This window comes from Triticum aestivum, chromosome 5B (assembly GCF_018294505.1).
Source record: "Triticum aestivum cultivar Chinese Spring chromosome 5B, IWGSC CS RefSeq v2.1, whole genome shotgun sequence".
Lineage (NCBI taxonomy): Eukaryota > Viridiplantae > Streptophyta > Magnoliopsida > Poales > Poaceae > Triticum > Triticum aestivum.
The window spans coordinates 87,267,797-87,285,596 of NC_057807.1; the positions used below are offsets into that span (position 1 = coordinate 87,267,797).

Below are 17,800 nucleotides of genomic sequence, written 5' to 3' on the forward strand. Positions count from 1 at the left end.
TTTGAAATGATCATTTTTTTAAAATTTGATCTTTTTGGTTATCTTTTTTCTATAACTGGAAAAATCCATGGGAATTTTTTTGTATACTCATAACATCTTATTTGAACTCTGAAATTTATTAAATTTCAACTTCGAAAGTTAACATTTATAAGAGACTTTTTTTGTTATCTTCATTAATTATAAAAATTGCACTACTCTTTTATTTGAATGTGAACTTCTTTGTTTTTGTATTAGCGGGAAATTTCGAGTTTTCCAATCGCTTTGTTATTTAAATTTGTATTGCTTCATTATTGAAAGTTGAACTTTGAGTTTTTGTTTTTTGATGAGACCGGGCTGCAGAACATACGCCCAAAGCAAGCACAAAATGCGTTCAATTTTTTTGTTCAGATACACACACGAACACCCGAAGAGCAAGATTACAAAAAACAGAAAATAAAGTCCATGCGTTTTTTCTTTTCTATTCAGGATTTACACACACGAACTTCTTGGTTTAATCGTTAGTAACCAAAAAAAATTGAGTTTTTATAATAAATATTGAACTGCTCCGTTTTATGAAATTGAACTTCCTCGTTTAGTATTTAGTAGCAAGGAAAATCTAGGGTTTTTATATACATTGAACTTTTTATTTTTTAAAATTGAACTTATTGGTTTTTTCAATTTGGACTTCTTGGTGTTATTCATGTGTAACAGGAAAAAAATCCTATTTTTGTAATAAACATCGTACCACTCAATTTTAAATTCAGTTTTGTAGAAAACATCACGCATAGTTGAATTGCAACTCAAATTTTTATTTTTTGAACTTTTGCATTTTTTAGTAGTAGTTCATGGGTTTTGTTTTATTTTGATAACTAGATCTTTTTTTTACTTTTTCTTCCTTACATTTAATATTTGAACTTCGGGTATCCCATATTTTTACGTAATGAAAGAGCAAAAGATCTCTAGAGTTCACTTGTTTTGCAACAAGCAGACTGCATAAATCACAAAAGTTGTCTACTTTTATAGTTGGAAATATATCGAGCAGAGATGGAAAATTATGTTCAAAGGGAAGCAAATGTCCCTTAGTATTTGATCCAGACAAAATATTTTTTTCCTTTTCTTTTGGAGCATAAACACAAGCAGCTTTAGAGAGCATACTTTTTTGTTCTTACTGGATAAGAATTTTGAACTTATGCAATTGGCGTATTTTAAAACCCAAGGAGATTTTGCCCGCGCCTTGGACCCCACAACATAGATCCACCGCACGAGTTGCTCGTCGTCGGCCGATGAAGGAAATGTGGCCAGTCTGGTGTTAGTTTTCTAAACTCTCTGGTCTTTTGTTTCTGGATTTCCTAGGCAGTAATATATGAACTTCTCGACATGAGAATTTTTTGCCAAATATCTAAGGCGTAAAACATACACAAAAAGTGAAGAGGAGAATATGTAAAACGTGTCTTCAAAAACTGTGGAAATTTGGGAATCGTCTAAGCATAACGATCAGCAGCGAAAACACGGTGCACACTTGACAACAAATATTCTGAAATGACCTATCCACACCGGGCCCTTTTCTATATAAGAAAAGGCACTAACTAATAGCGCACATATTTCTCCGCTACACATTTCCTCAGTATCTTCTCTCACCTTCATCCATTCAGTGTTGCTATGCGTTATCCCCTCTCTCAAATACTCCCTCTGTAAACTAATATAAGAGTGTTTAGATCACTAAATTAGTGATCTAAATGCTCTTATATTAGTTTACAGAGGGAGTACATAGCAGAACATCTTGATTTTTGAGAAAACAACCTTAATGGACCACCTGACATTGGGCGCCCTGCAAAGCAACATGCATGATCTCCGATGCTTGTTGTACCCTTTTTCTTTAGATCAAGTTGAAATTTGTTCTTAGCTTCAGTGTGTTCTTCGTCATCTTTCTGCCTGCAAAAGGTAATCAGTTTGTGCAACTTGCTGCTATTAGTTGGTCTGCTTGGGAGAAGGCCACTGTCGCGGCTGTTGACAGGAAGGTTGGGACTTCTGGGAGCCCATGGTGCTTGCCCACTTGGTTCTCGGCTACAAACGCAAGACCACAGTGATACGAGAGGCACTGCAGTTCAAGTGCGCCCCAGTGGACCTGCGCTCGGCTTGGCACGCGCAAGTTGGCGGAGTGTCAACGCGCTATGGTCTACGGCCGAGGTACTATGTGAACGGCAGCAGGCTGGTGTCGCGTGTGCGGCAACAGAGAGAGGAGTTGCGGAAGTTCGGCTAGAGACGCGATGGTAGGGCACACGTGATGGATGGAGACCAGGCCTACCGTGCGGCAAGAGGGAAGCTACGCCATGGGGCAAAGGTGCTTTTGGAGACGAGGCACTGCAGTTGCAGATGGAGGCGGCACACTCGGACCGGCGGAGTCATGTGCGTGAAGGTGCCGCACCTTCTGCCGGAGGTGGCTCGCCGGCTCCTTGACTGTGGAGGCGCGCCGGCAGGTTGGCCGGCGGAGCCACGCTGGGGCGGCGAGATGCAGGGCGGTGGCGCGTTGAAGGGTGGAGGCGCGGGGGGGTGGCCAGATCCAGGAGGCGGCGGGAGGCGATCTTGGATGGAGAGAGGCGCGTCGGGGCCGGGGCGACGGCGGTGAGAGGCGTGTCGGGGGATGGGGGCCGACGGTGTGAGGCGCGCCAGGGCCGGGGCTGGGGCGACGGCAGCGAGAGGCGCCGGATCAAGGGAGAGGGAGGCGTCGTGGCGGTGGATCCAGGGGCAGGGGATCGGGGCAGGTTGGGGACGAGCGGTGGTGGGATGGGATTTTTTCTTTTTCGCAGCACGGGGAGTTCGGGAACAAGCCGAACCCTCATATATAGGCGCCTGGTGATTCAAATAACTATTCCCAGAATCAGAATAGTGTTACTATATATATATATATATATATATATATATATATATATATATATATATATATATATATATATATATATATATATATATATATATATATATATATATATATATATATATATATATATAAGATCTCTTACGTCCCCTAACATCTGAACTTAACTTTCACATGGTATTTTCGTGTTTGTTGATGAGTTGGTCAAGAAAGAATCCCGCCAATTCCTCTTAAATTGCTCATATGCGATCTTGTGGTAGTAGTTCGTCTCGCGTCTGCCACATCTAATTTCAAGAAGGGGGTCAGTACATATATATGAATGAAACTGAACACAAATGATGGTAATAAAAAAATTGTGAATATTATTGCTTACGCACTTCATATTGTTGTTTAGAGTAGCCCCGCTCACAGGTGGTGTGGTGGATGAAGTCGCAAATGTAGTATCCACACAAATCATTCTCGGTTTCTGCCACAATCACTTTACAAGAAATAGAGATCAATCAAACTAATAAGCAAGCATGCTAAATGGTATTGATGAAACTAGCTAGAATCAATGTGAGATGCGCGGAACTAACTAGTAGCTAGTACTTACTTTCGGGTGGTCAAATCGCAGTTGCGCCGGCAGTCCCGGAGCTTGTGCGATGAACTTTTTCCAAACCCTGTCAGACAAAGAAAACAACTACTTGATATCAGGAAATGAACAAAGTTGCCGATATGGTGCGATAATGATCGATTGAACTTACTTCTCGAGCATTTTAGTCATGGTCGCATATTCCTCCAGATTTTTTCGTTTGGAGTCTATGACGGTTACTAGTCCTTGCTCAAGCTTAATCTCTAGTAGAATAAAGTGGTACCTGTGCATGCATGCATAACTCATCAATTACATTATTATAACCTCAAGTAATAAGGGAAACCGAATATGCACAAGACAGTAACACTCACTTGTATTCGTAAGGAAAGAGTATTGTAGCTTTGTTTTAATTTCGAAGTAACGATGCGAGCAACTTGGCCTCGGTTTGTCTGGCATCATGTTTAACACTCCATTCATCCATGAGATTTGTGTTAATGAACCCAATATCACCTACTTGTCTTTTCTTCAATTCAGCGATCTTCAATCTGCATAATATAGTGAGGATAATTATATATACACGCAATGAAAGAGCTGAGATATATACAGAGACTTAACTAATTACAGAAAAGTAGTACTTAAAGTAGTACTTACAGACAATAGCAAGTGATGATTGTTTTATCGAGGGCCATTTGATTGTAGAACTGGAAGAATTCCTCAAATGGAACTGACAACAGATCAATTCCAACGAGGTCATGCTCCTCTTTAACCGATAACGACAAAGTATTTTTCCCAGACTCCGTGCAGATGTCCATGTTCCAATCATGGAATCTTTGCATCATCGTTGTTAGTGATGTACCAGGTCTGGCGAGAGGCTTCCCGTGCTCGAATCTGAATATGTCCACCTCCATTGTTCCAAAAATTATTGCATCGTCGTCGGCCATGTAATCTCCAGGGTTGGTACCGGGCAGCACCCCCGGAAGATTAGCGACGATATCGCTAGACACATTGAGCGGGGGGCACGATTGCTTCGCTTGTTCGTCGAGCTGGGGAATTTGTTTCACTTTTCTTCATTCCGCTCCTGGCTGTAGTGCCTCCCGTTTAGAGGCTTGACAGACGATGGACCGTATCTGTATTGCCTCCTGCCTCTGGCTGTACTGCTAGACGCCGGAGCAGTCGGAGCGGTTGCGGCTGTCTTCTTTCGGTCGTTAAGAGGCGGAGCAGCCGAAGGCGGACTGCTACGACGCGCTGGAGCAGCCGGAGCGGCGGCGTCTATGTTCCACCATTGCTTACGAGGCGGCGAAGGAGGAGGCGGGCTGCTCGGACGGGCCGGAGCAGGCGGAGAAGGAGGCGGAGTACTGCCGTCCTCACGCGTTGGAGCAGGAGGTGGAGTGCCCTGATCACTCGCCGGAGGAGGAAGAGGAGGCAGAGGAGGCGGAGTGCCCAGCTGACTAGCAGGAGCCATGAAGTTCAGAAGCTTGATGTGCTCCTTCCGCCATAGACACGGAGTATGCATAGCAAGACCCAGCTGAGTCTCCCCATCACCTGTAGGGTGGTCAAGCTGGAGCTCCTCAAATCCCTCCATTATTTCGTCCACCATCACAACAGCATAGCCTTGTGGAATCGGACGGCAGTGAAAAGTTGCTCCGGGTGAAGGAGGGAACACATAGCTGACAACCGCCTTGACTTTGAGCTGATCCCATTGCGTCATAAGGTGGCACTGGTGTGAATCCGTGATAAAATCCATGGGGTAGCTAGGACCCGTCAACAAGTCAGGCTGCTGAATGAGCTCAGTGGAAGCCATACTGCTTCTCCGCTGAGATGGTGGGGTAGCTTCTAGGGTAGCATCTTGGGCGGGATCTCGCAGCTGCTGGTTCTCAGCATCTCGTTCCTCTAGCTTTCTTACCCTTGCCTTAAGCTCCTGCAGTTTGCTCGGGTCCATTTTCCTCCTCCTCTTTTGGGTTTTGTAACCGCCTGCGTCGAGAAAGCCAACCTTCCATGAAACGGAGCCTGGCGTGCCTCGTGTTCGTCCAGGGTGCTCAGGATTCCCGAGGGCCCTTGTGAGCTCGTCTTTCTCTCTGTTGAGAACGAACTTCCCTTCCTGCACTTTGTTGATTGCTTTCAAAGCTTCGTGATGGGTGTTGCACATTGCTCATCCGTCTAGCAGCACTTCCCTGTTTCAGGGTCCAATGTTCCACTAGCCCCGAAGAACCAAGTCCTACAACGGTCTGGCCAGTGCGATGTCTCTGATTTGACCCGTTTAGCAATCAGGTCCTACTCAGCCTTGTCCCACAACGGCCGGGCTTTGAGGTAGCCACCTGACCCCATGCGATGGTAATGCTCCTTCTTTGCAGCATTTATCTTGTTAGTCGCTGACATCTTCTTACCCCTCTCCGATGTCTTGTTGACCACAAATGCGGGCCAGTGATCTCTTATCTTCTCAAATCGGCCGGTGAATTCTGGAGTATTGTCTTGGTCGACATACGTTGTTTTCAACTCATTCTTCCACCTCATGAATAGATCTGCCATCTTCTTGAGAGCATAGGACTTGATCAATGGCTCTATAACTAGATTCTCCGAATCCTCCTCTTCCGATAGGGTGAAATTTACCTTCAGCGCTTTCCAAAGATCTACTTTATGTCTATCTTCGACAAAAGGAACTTGAAGAAGCTCTTCCTTCTTAGGCTCATTCCATAGCTCGATGCTGATCGGGATCATGTCCCTAACAAGAACCCCGCACTGAGCAGAAAATGCTTCCTTGGTCTGGAGGGGTTTAATCGGTTGGCCATCGCACGCAATTTCTGTGATCGTGAACCTTTCATCCTGACGCAACTTTTTCTTCGGGCCTCGTTTCTTTAATGAAGTATTGCTTAATCCGGAGGGCTATATAAAAGAAGAAAGAAGAGTTAATATATGTACATACCAAAACAATTAATGCACATTTAGCTAGTCCAGGCTTAATATATATATATATATATATATATATATATATATATATATATATGTATGTATATATATATATAAACATTATTCTGATCACGGGATCAGAATAATATTCTGATCACAACATTAACTTCCCGAGTAACGCGCCTGACCTTCCCCGAGTACTAGGTTGAACTTCAGCTAAAATTTGTCCAAATGGGGCTTGCGATATACCGTTGGAAAGTTATGGACACCAATATCATGACCCAAGTTAAACTTTTGGCAAAACGTAAGCGGTTTAAGAGCAGTTTTAAAAACCGTTTTTTCTTCATACAAAAAACGTGAATCGTATTTTCGATCGCATTTCTAAACCGTTTATCGGAATGAGGTAAATAATATAGCGTTGGAAAGCTGCTGCAAAACTGCTCCTTTGACATGTTCAAAGTTTTCTCTAATTCCATATGGATAAAGAGTAGTTTTGAAAATCATAAAATATCGCAAACCAAACAGCCGAGTTCATATTTTCAATGTAATTTCTAAAAGGCTAATCCATTGAGGTAAATGATATGGCATTGGAAAGCTTGTGAAAATGCACTACTTTTTCATGTTAAAAGATTTTTCTAATTTGGAACGGTTTAAAAGTAATTCAAAAAATGATACAAGTTCCATCGTGTTCATATTTTCGAGCTAATTTTTTAATCGTACGTCCGAATGCAACAAATGATACGGCATTGGAAAGCTTGAGAAAATTCGAAACGTTTTCCTATATATTGTTTCTCCTAATTCCTTACAGTTTTAAGGAAAATTGGAAAATGCCTAAAAACGTATTTTTGGCGTAATTTCTACATACTTTATCGGAATGGGGCAAATAATATACCGCAGGAAAGCTATGGAAAGTGCGAAACTATTTTATGTTGATGGTTTTCTATGATTCCTAGCCGTTTTCAAGTAATTGCGAAAATGGCGAGATCGTTCGTTCTGCCTTTATCGCGAAATTGATTCTTCGAAAATCCACCGCATGAAGAACCTGAACTTCTCGGCACGTGTACTTGAACTTCACTCTATTTTTCACATGCTTTTTTTGCTCGTATATCTCTATCCACTGCTCCTAGCTCTCCATCCACTCACCTAAATTGAGCAAGTGATATACCGATGGAAAGCTGCATAAAACACGTAATTTTCCCGTGTTGATCATTTTTTCATACTCGCAACGATTTTAAAAGTTTGTCATCTGAAATTCATTCAGCGTAGTAGTTTAACTTCATGTTGTTTTCACGTTGAACTTCTGTGACGTATTTTTGTTCAACCTCTCCCACACTAGAATTTTTGAAGTTTCTCCAGTCGAGCACTTGAACTTCTAGCAACAAAACTTTATGCTTTGCATTTTCATTCTTTTTTAATACAAAATGCACATCGTGTAGTACGTGAACTTCTGGGAGTTATCAATCTGAACTTCTCTCAGTTACGTGAAAATATCTGAGTTTTTTATGAATATTAATCTGAATTTCTTAATCCTTTTTTTATGAATTCTAAAGCGGTCTATTTTTAAAAGTTGAACTTCTTGTTATTTTATTTTTTAACTTCTTGTTATTTTAGTTTTGAACTTCTTATTTTCATTCTCTAATAACGAGGGAAATCCAAGTTTTCTATAATCATCGAACTTCTCCATCTTTTAAATATGGACTTCCTGGGTTTTTCTTAATCTTTTTTATGAAATTTTGAAGCGCTCTATTTTTAAAAGTTGAACTTCTTGTTTTTTAATTTTTGAACTTCTTATTTCCATTCTTTAATAACGAGAAAAATTTGAGTTTTCTATAATCATCGAACTTCTCCATCTATTTAATATGTACTTTCTGATTTTATTTCTTGATCTTTTTTATGAAATTTTCAAGCACTCTATTTTTAAAATTTGAACTTATTGTTATTTTATTTTTGAAGTTCTTGTTTCCATTCTTTAATAACGAGGAAAATCACCGAACTTCTCCATTTATTTAATATGGACTTCCTGGTTTTATTTCTTATTCTTTTTTATGAAATTTTGAAGCGCTCTATTTTAAAATTTGAACTTCTTGTTATTTTATTTTTGAACTTCTTGTTTCCATTCTTTAATAACGAGGAAAATCATTGAACTTCTCCATCTATTTAATAAACATCGACTCATTCCGTATATTCAAATTTGAACTTCTAGGGTCTTTTTTAAAGGACAAAATCCGTTTTTATATAAAATTGTTTGGGATGCTTTTTTTACATTCTTTCGGTTTGTAATAAACATTGAACTTCTTCCTCTTTTAAATTTGAACCTCTAGGTTTTTTGTAGAAATGGGGTAATCCAATATTTTTATAATTTTTAAAATGATTATTTTTTGTAAACATCGAACTGATCGGTTTTTTCAATTCGAACTTAATAGTTTTATTACAAAAAATTGGAACGTGAATTCCCTCGGGGTTTTTTGTCAAGAAAAATCGACAAAATAACATCTTTTTTAATGATACTGTAAATTTTTGTACATTTTTTCCATGTACTGATGAAACTTTTTCTCCATGTGTTCTTACTCGTTTTCTTTCTCTAATTCTCCCTAGTGTTTTTTATAAACATCGAACTTCGCTAGTTTTAAAATTTGAACTTCATAGTTTTATTTTCTTAAAACGGGAACAATCCGAATTTTATAAATATCGTACTTGGCTATTATTTGAAGTTGAAGTTCGATTTCTTTTTTTTCTCCATGGCATTGTTGAATGATGCAAAAACACAAGAAGAATAAATACTCCACGGCATTGATGCATTTTGGAGATAAAATTGGAAGAAACTAGCTCTGAAAACTTTGGAGATAAGATTGGAAGAAACCAACTCTAAAAACTAAAATGTACATGCCCACCAACTAGTACTCTATCTACATCACAACACACACACACACTTTTGGTGTTATCTCCTTATTCTTTGATCTAATTCGGCTCATGCCACATAACTCCTTTTCAAACACTTATTTGTTATAGAGTTTTCCTTATTTTTATCAAGTCTATTACCTTTCAACTTCAACTTTTTCTGTATCCGACCTGCCACACATTCTATTTTATAGGAACTCATACAAATTCATTTTTCAGATCAAAGCAGATGCCCTATTGAACATAGTAGCATCATCACAATATCCATAGTTGCATTGCTACATCCAAAGCCAGCAACATCACCTAACTTCATCAAAAAAGTACAGGGAGCGACAATAGTGTGTAGGAGGCCGAGGGAGTCAGGCAAGTCGCTAGTGGTGGCGCACTGGCGTGTGCAGCCGGACGCGGAGTGGTGGACTCAGGCGGTGTGGTGGGGTGGACGCCGGCACCGGGATTGGGCGGGGCTGGTAGGAAATGTGGAGGTCGTTGTCTCGGTTGTAAGCCTACGACAATCACAAAGCACAACATCTGCAACTAGTGTTAGTTTTTTCTTCTTGTGTAATATACATTGAACTGCTGCAAGAAATCAGAAGAATGGAATCAGTTTAACAAAATCAAAGAATTAATTGTAGAACATGTGGCTGGGGACCTCGAGTTGTCCCTTACCACCTGCTCGACCACCAGGCAAACGGCTCCGCGGTGCCACTCGAGAGCGCTGGTCTGCATGCATACCACATTCAGATGAGATACCATCTTAAATGGTTGGTACAAACCAAAAATTATCTACGAAAATCAAGACATGGCATCGAGATTTCAGAAGAAAAGTAAAAGCAGTTCCTCCTGTCATAGTGCTGGACTACAGGCTTGCCCATCTCGTTGCAGACAACATCAATTTGGAGGAGTGGCATGGATCCTCCTGTGTCGCAACGCTTCTGGCGGGTGGGTTGCTGGGGTGGGGGGTGGACGGGTGGTTGCTGCAGCGCCGGTTGTAAGTGATGGACCTTAGTGTCAGCAGCGCCCGCGACCAGGTGAAGGCCGAGAGTTCTCCTAGCTGTAGGTCAAGACCTTCCCCATCTGCAGGTCGGCTGAAGGGATGGCGAGTCGGTGGTTGGTCAGGAGGTGAGTGGGACGGGGTGGGGATGTGGCGGTTGGCCGGAGGGCGCACAGGGTGGCAAAGCGGTGGCTGGTCGGATGCCGTGATTTTGTTGTCGGGACAGGGGCGGCGCGCGTGGCAGGGAGTCGTCACTGGAAGAGAAGCTGGGCGAGGCCGGGGGTAGCCTAGGTGGCAGGGAAGACGCGGCAGCGTACCAGAGGTAGGTGGCGGGGTCGCATGCCGGTGCTTGGTGGTAGCTGGCCACCACAGGATCTGGCGACACGCGTGGGGTTCCAGGGAGGGCGCACCGCAGCGGGTGGATCAGGGGAGGTGGCGTGGAGGCGGGGGCCTCCGAGGAGGGGGCGCGGTGGCGGGGGCCTCCGAGGAGGGGGCGTGGCGGCGGGGGCCTGCAGGGAGGGGGCGTGTCAATGTAGGGGTCTGGGGAGGGAGGGGGTGGGTTCGGTGGCGGGGGATGCGGGGGTGCGGGCGGTTGCGGGGTGGAGTGCGGGAGACGTGGCGAGAGGACGCGGGGTTTTCTTTTTTCCTGTTTCATCGTCTCGCGCTTGCCGCCACCGGTTCGGGAGGATCTCCTCACGCTCTATATGGGCGCGCCGTGATCCAAATAACTATTCTGATCCCAGGATCATAATAGTGCTACCCTATATACATATATATATATATAGTGTGGGTCTATTATGATAACACCCTTAAGACTCTTATTCTACCAACACCCACCTTATTCTGCTAACACCCAACCTATTTCGTAACTACAAACTAACCATGCAAAGGAACCAAACGAACTGCGCGGGCAAAGAAAAAAATCCCACCACACCTTATCCTATCCTCACCCACCCCACTCCTCCCTCTCTCCCCATGCTCCACCACCGTCCCAACCGCGCCACCGAGCCAACTCCCCCGTGCCGCCGCACCACCTACCGCCAACCCCGCCGGCCATGGCGCCACCTTCCCCAGGCCAGGCGGCCACGCAACCGCGCCACCCCACCACCTCGCGCGACACTGCAGCACCTACCTCCTACCCACCTTCTCCACGACGACACCCCCATCTGCTCGCGCCTCCCCACACCTCACGCTCTGCCACGGCCCACATCCATGATGCCGCCCCTTCCTTTCCCTTCCCCGGCAACCTGCCTCTGTCTGCGCCGCCCTCTGCATCGGATCCGGTGAGATCCTATGCTTCATGCCCCCACCGCCATCGCCTAAGGTCGCTCCGGCGCCGGATCTGGCGCGACCAGCCTCCACGGTGCCTATTCCATCTCGCCCCGCCTCCACCTTCTCTACCTCTCTCTTTCTCCTGCCCCGAGCCCCCTACTCCCGGCGAACATCCACTTCCCGTCGGCATCAGTAGCAGATATGGGGAGGTCTCATGGCCGACGCCCCATCCCTGGCGTGCACTACTTGTTGCAAGGCAGGCAGGCAGCAGTCCACCGGTGAAGTGGTGCGCGGCGCACTTTGTGCCGGACCTCCTCGGTTAGGCAAATGGACTGCATGGTGCATGGCCAGCGATGGTGCTCAGGTGACCACAGCAGCACCGAAGGTGAGCCTCCCCTCCTATCCCTAATTGCCTTCATCTATCTCCCTCACATCTCCCTTATGCCCACAGGTGCCACCATGGGCATCTCAATCTTGTCTCCCACCGCCGCTCTGGATCCTGATGTCGTTGTGCGTCAGATCTCCTCTACGGCATTCAGTTGAGATAGGGCGTCGCCGGCGTGCAGTTCGCTTGGTTCCCCTCGCTGTGGTACGGTGCGTCACCATCATTCTATTCCACTTTGGGACCTTCTTTTTCTTCAGATTTTGCTTGTCTGCAGTTCGCCTATGATCTTGGTGTGGTGCCGTGGATGTGCCAGCGGCCGCTCTCTGTGTGGTTGGCCACACTGTCCTTTGCAGATCACTGGAGGGAGAGAGGAGGTGCTCTACATGGCGTGTTGCAGTTCCTGGTGCCACTCCAGTGCAGCTTGGTTTGTGCACAAAAGTGGAGTTCTTTTTTGTTGTTGTAGTAGTTCCTCGTCATTGTAATTTGTGTGTGTTTGTACTATGGATTAAAAAGAGGATCACTGTAGTTCGTTCGCCCCGTCTCGTAGTCCAGAGATGTACAGATCGCAGCTCTCTTGAAAACATTCATTGAAGAAAACAACAACAAAAAATTGTTTAGGTGCAGCACACTTGTTTCATTGCCGCAGTGATCTTCTCTCTCCCAGTGGTTCACTATGTTGCCAAGTGCAAAAACAAATTGGAAAAGTTGATTTTTTTAATGCAGCTCACTTTGTTGTTGTGTAGTAGAAAGAAAATTGGAAAAAGAAAAATTGATGCAGTACACTCACCTCGTCCCTGCAGTACTAATGCTCGACATGAAGTGCACTCCACCTCATTTGGGAAATTTATGTCCCACAAAAAAGAAATGATGCAGTGCACTTGTCACTTGTCTGTCTGATGAAGTGCAGTTCTCAGTATAAAGAAGTGTGGTTTGCCAGCTCGTTTGGAAAAATTTACGTCCCACAAAAAAGAAATCATGTAGTGCACTTGTCTGTTTGATGAAGTGCAGGTTTTAGTCTAAAGAAGTGCGGTTTGAATACCTCGTTTGGGAAAATTTACGTCCCACAAAAAAAGAATCATGCAGTGCACTTATCCATCTGATGAAGTGCAAGTTTTGGTCTAAAGAAGTACGGTTTGCTACCTCGTTTGGGAAATTTACATAGCACAAAAAAGAAAACATGCAGTGCACTTGTCGGTCTGATGAAGTGCAGTTTTTTGGTCTGAAAGCATTGCGGTTTTCTGTCTGATGCAGTACATACGACGATTTTGGGTCATGAAAAAACAGAGTGTCCGCATTTTCGTTAAAAATCAAAATTGTTATTAAACCGTAAGGAATCAGAGAGAGTGTTCTACATGTAAAAGTTGCACCTCGTCGATATCTTTCCAACGGCGTATAATTCGAATCATTTCGACCAACGGTTTGCAAAAGTTTCACGAAAAACGGCCACTGCCTCCCGTCGTCAGCCGCACGATTTTTAAAATTAACTAAAAACCGTAAGGAATCTCAAAAATATTCCAACATATGAAAGTTGCGCCTTATCCGTAGCTTTCCAACGGCGTATCATACGCCTTGTTTCGACAAATAGTTCAAAAACTGGAGCTAAAACAGTACCGAAAATTGAAAAAAATTCAAAAAAAATGTAATTTCGCGATTTAGTAAATTTGAAACTGCTCTTAAACCGTAACGAATTAGAAAAATAATAGGTATGAAAAGGATGCGCCTCGACAATATATTTTGAACGGCGTATCATTTGCTTTATTCTGATGAGCGGTTTAGAACAAATCACAAAAATACGCTCGCTGCCAATCGTCATCCGCCGCACCGTTTTTGAAACTGCTCTTAAACCGCAAGGAATCTCGAAAAGTGTTCAACATGGCGAAGTTGCGCCTAATCCAGAGCTTTCCAACGGTATATTATACGCGTCATTCCGATAAGCGGTTAAAAAACTAGAGCGAAAACAGTACCAAAAACAACGCATGCCGTTTTTTTCAACATGAAGTTCACTCGCTTGAGTTGTGCAGCACACTTGGTTCAAACAATGACGTGCACTTGCATTGAGCGTGCAGTGCGGAAGTGTTATCAAAATAGTTATTCTGCTAATATTAGCAGAATAGACGGGCTATATATGTACTGATAACCGGAGCCGTCATCACGGTCGCCGGAGCCACCATCATGATCATGACCCTCCTCCATTGTTTGATCAACGGAGCCTGCTTCCTCTCCTTGCAGACCTTCTTGGACGTCATTGAGAAATGACGCGACTACATCACCTCCGTCACGGATTATGTCCCCCAATATCTCTTCTTAATCGAAGTCTCTTTGATGATCCATAGTTTCTGCAAATATTACAACATGGCAATTAATATACAAACAAGAGATGGATATATCGAAGTTATCGGGGAGGGGGTATATCGACAACGACGACATATACATAGAAAAAATGTTATCGGGGAGGGGGTATATATATCGACCCCCCTCTTATCGAAGTTATCAGAGAGGGGGTATATCGACCCCCTCTCTCTCATGATTGTCCGACGTTTGTGTAGTGTCAAAGGATTCAAACAAAACCATGTCTTCATCATTAGGCAAAAGTAACAGGCGCATGATGGTACGAAGCTCTTCTAAGTTATTTTGGAAGGGAATCTCGGATAGGATAATTCACTTTTTGGTACAAAGTACAGCAAGAGCCTTCCAAATATCGCTATTTGGAAGGCATGTGCTAAAATTTGTACCAAATGGCGGATTATCCTATCCGGGACTCCGTTCCAGAATAATATTGGAGGACTTTGTACCATCATGTCCCGGTTACTTCTGGCTAATGATGAAGCCATGGATTTCTTCAATACTTTGACACTAGGCAACCTCTCGACCCCTCGGCGATCCTCGACCCCTCGACGACCCTCGACCCTCGAACCCTTGGCAACCCTCGAACCCTCGGCCCCTCTACGACCCTCGAACCCTCGACCCTCGAACCCTCGAACCCTCAAATCCTCGAACCCTTGACCCTCAATCGGCCTCGACGACCCTCGACGCCTCTGTGACCCCTCAGCGATCCTCGACACCCCCATTCCCGATAAAAAGAAGAAGAAGAAGAAGAAGAAGAAGAAGAAATAGAGGAGAAGAAGAAGAAAAAATAGAAGAAAAAAAGAGGAGAAGAAGAAGAATAGAGGAGAAGAAGAAAAATAGAAATTTCTATTTTTCTTCTTCTCCTCTATTCCTTCTTCTTGTCCTCTTTTTTTCCTTCTTCTTCCTCTTCTTATATTTTCTCTCCTCTTCTTCCTCTCTTCTTCTTCTTCTTCTCTTCTTCTTCTCCTTCTTCCTCTTCTTATTTTCCTTTTCCTCTCCTCCCTTTTCTTCCTTCTTCTCTTTTCCATACATATAAAAAGTACATACATGTATACAAAAAATACATCTCAAAACTACATATATCTAGATAATACATACATATATGAACATCTAAAAATACATACATACATATATGAAAAATCATATATAAAAAACCGCAACGAGGCGGCGGCAGCGGGGGCAGGGGCGAAGCGGTGCTCATAGAGGGAGGCGTCGGGGCAGGGGGGCGCACGGCGGGGCCGAGGGTGCCGGCGGCGGGCAGGGGTGTGTCGGGGCGGGCAGGGCCGCGTCGAGGCAGAGGTCGGCGACGAGGATGACGCGCGGCGCTGTGGGGGCGAGGGCGGCGGCGGTGGCGAGGGCGCATCGGCGACGAGGACGGCGTCGAGGCGGCGAGTGCTACTTCTTCAGCTTGCGTTGGTTTTCCATGAAGAGGAAAGGGTGATGCAACAATAGTAGCGTAAGTATTTCCTAAGAAAGTTCATACTGACATAAGAAATAGTAATACTTCAAGCATACTAATCAAAGCAATCATGTCTTCTCAAAATAACATGGCTAAAGAAAGTTCATCCCTACAAAATCATATAGTTAGGCTATGCTTCATTTTCGTGACACAAAAATGTTCCCAAATTCTACACCCCCGATGACAAGCCAAGCAATTGTTTCGTACTTAAATAATCTCAAACTTTTTCAACTTTCACGCAATACATGAGCGTGAGCCATGGATATAGCACTATGGGTGGAATAGAATATGATGATGGGGATTGTGTGGAGAAGACAAAAAGGGAGAAAGTCTCACATTGACGAGGATAATCAACGGGCTATGGAGATGCCCATCATTTGATGTCAACATGAGGAGTAGGGATTGCCATGCAACGGATGCACTAGAGCTATAAATGTATGCAAGTTCAACAAAAGAAAACTAGTGGGTGTGCATCCAACTTGCTTGCTCACGAAGACCTAGGGCATTTTGAGGAAGCCCATCGTAGGAATATACAAGCCAAGTTCTATAATGAAAAATTCCCACTAGTATATGAAAGTGACAACATATGAGACTCGCTATATGAAGAACATGGTGCTACTTTGAAGCACAAGTGTGGAACAAGAGATAGTAATATTACCCCCTTTTTATTTTATTTTCTTCTTCTTCTTTTTTTCTTTTCTTTTTTTTGGGCCTTTCTTTTTTTCTTTTGGCCTTTCTTTTTTTTCTTTTTTTTCTTTGGCCTTTCTTTATTTTTTATTTTGGCCTGTCTTTTTTTTTCTTTTTGGGGACAATGCTCTAATAATGATGATCATCACACTTTTATTAATTTACAACACATGAATTACAACTCAAAACTAGAACAAGATATGACTCTATATGAATGCCTCCGGCGGTGTACCGGGATGGGCAATGAATCAAGAGTGACATGTATGAAAGATTATGCAAAGTGGCCATGCCACAAATACAATGTCAACTACATGATCATGCAATGACAATATGACAATAGTAATGCGCGTCATGATGATAAACGGAACGGTGGAAAGTTGCATGGCAATATATCTCGGAATGGCTATGGAAATGCCATAATAGGTAGGTATGGTGGCTGTTTTTAGGAAGATATAAGGAGGTTTATGTGTGATAGAGCGTATCATATCATGGGGTTTGGATGCACCGGTGAAGTTTGCACCAACTCTCAAGGTGAGAAAGGGCAATGCACGGTACAGAAGAGGCTAGCAATGGTGGATAGGTAAAAGTGCGTATAATCCATGGACTCAACATTAGTCAAAAGAACTCATATACTTATTGCAAAAATTTAGAAGTCATCAAAAACCAAGCACTACGCGCATGCTCCTAGAGGGATAGATTGGTAGGAAAAGACCATCGCTCGTCCCCGACCGCCACTCATAAGGATGCACAATCCAAGGACACTTCATGTTTCAAATTTGTTACACAACTTTAACCATACGTGCATGCTACGGGACTTGCTAACTTCAACACAAGCATTCTTTAAATTCATAATCACCCAACTAGCATGACTTTAATATCACTACCTCCATATCTCAAAACAATTATCAAGTATCAAATTGATCATAGCATCCAATTCACTTCATATGATAGTTTTTGTTATACCCAACTTGGATGCCTACCATTCTAGGACCAATTTTATAACCATAGCAAATACCGTGCTGTTCTAAGAGACTCTCAAAATAATATAAGTGAAGCATGAGAGACTAGCAATTTCTACAAAATTAAGCCACCGCCGTGCTCTAAAAGATATAAGTGAAGCACTAGAGCAAAACTATCTAGCTCAAAAGATATAAGTGAAGCACATAGAGTACTCTAATAAATTCGAATCAAGTGGGCTTCTCCCAAAATGTGTGTACAGCAAGGATGATTGTGGAAAACTAAAAAGCAAAAACTAATATCATACACGACGCTCCAAGCAAAACACATATCATGTGGCGAATAAAAATATAGCTCCAAGTAAAGTTACCAATGAACGAAGACGAAAGAGGGGATGCCTTCCGAGGGAATCCCCAAGCTTAGGCTTTTGGCTATTCTTGAATACCTTGGGGTGCCATGGGATCCCCAAGCTTAGG

The 17,800-nt window shown here is 43.5% G+C and overlaps 1 protein-coding gene across 1 annotated transcript; it reads right to left on the minus strand.

Moving 5' to 3' along the window:
* Positions 1-1,427: 1,427 nt before the first annotated feature.
* On the minus strand, positions 1,428-10,873 carry LOC123114671 (vegetative cell wall protein gp1). Its single transcript, XM_044536117.1, has 3 exons — positions 10,536-10,873; positions 2,405-2,829; positions 1,428-1,911 (listed from the first exon to the last, which is right to left on the minus strand). The coding sequence occupies exons 1-3, from the start codon at positions 10,871-10,873 to the stop codon at positions 1,856-1,858; spliced, it is 819 nt and encodes a 272-aa protein (XP_044392052.1). The 3' UTR covers positions 1,428-1,855.
* Between the last annotated feature and the right edge of the window lie 6,927 nt (positions 10,874-17,800).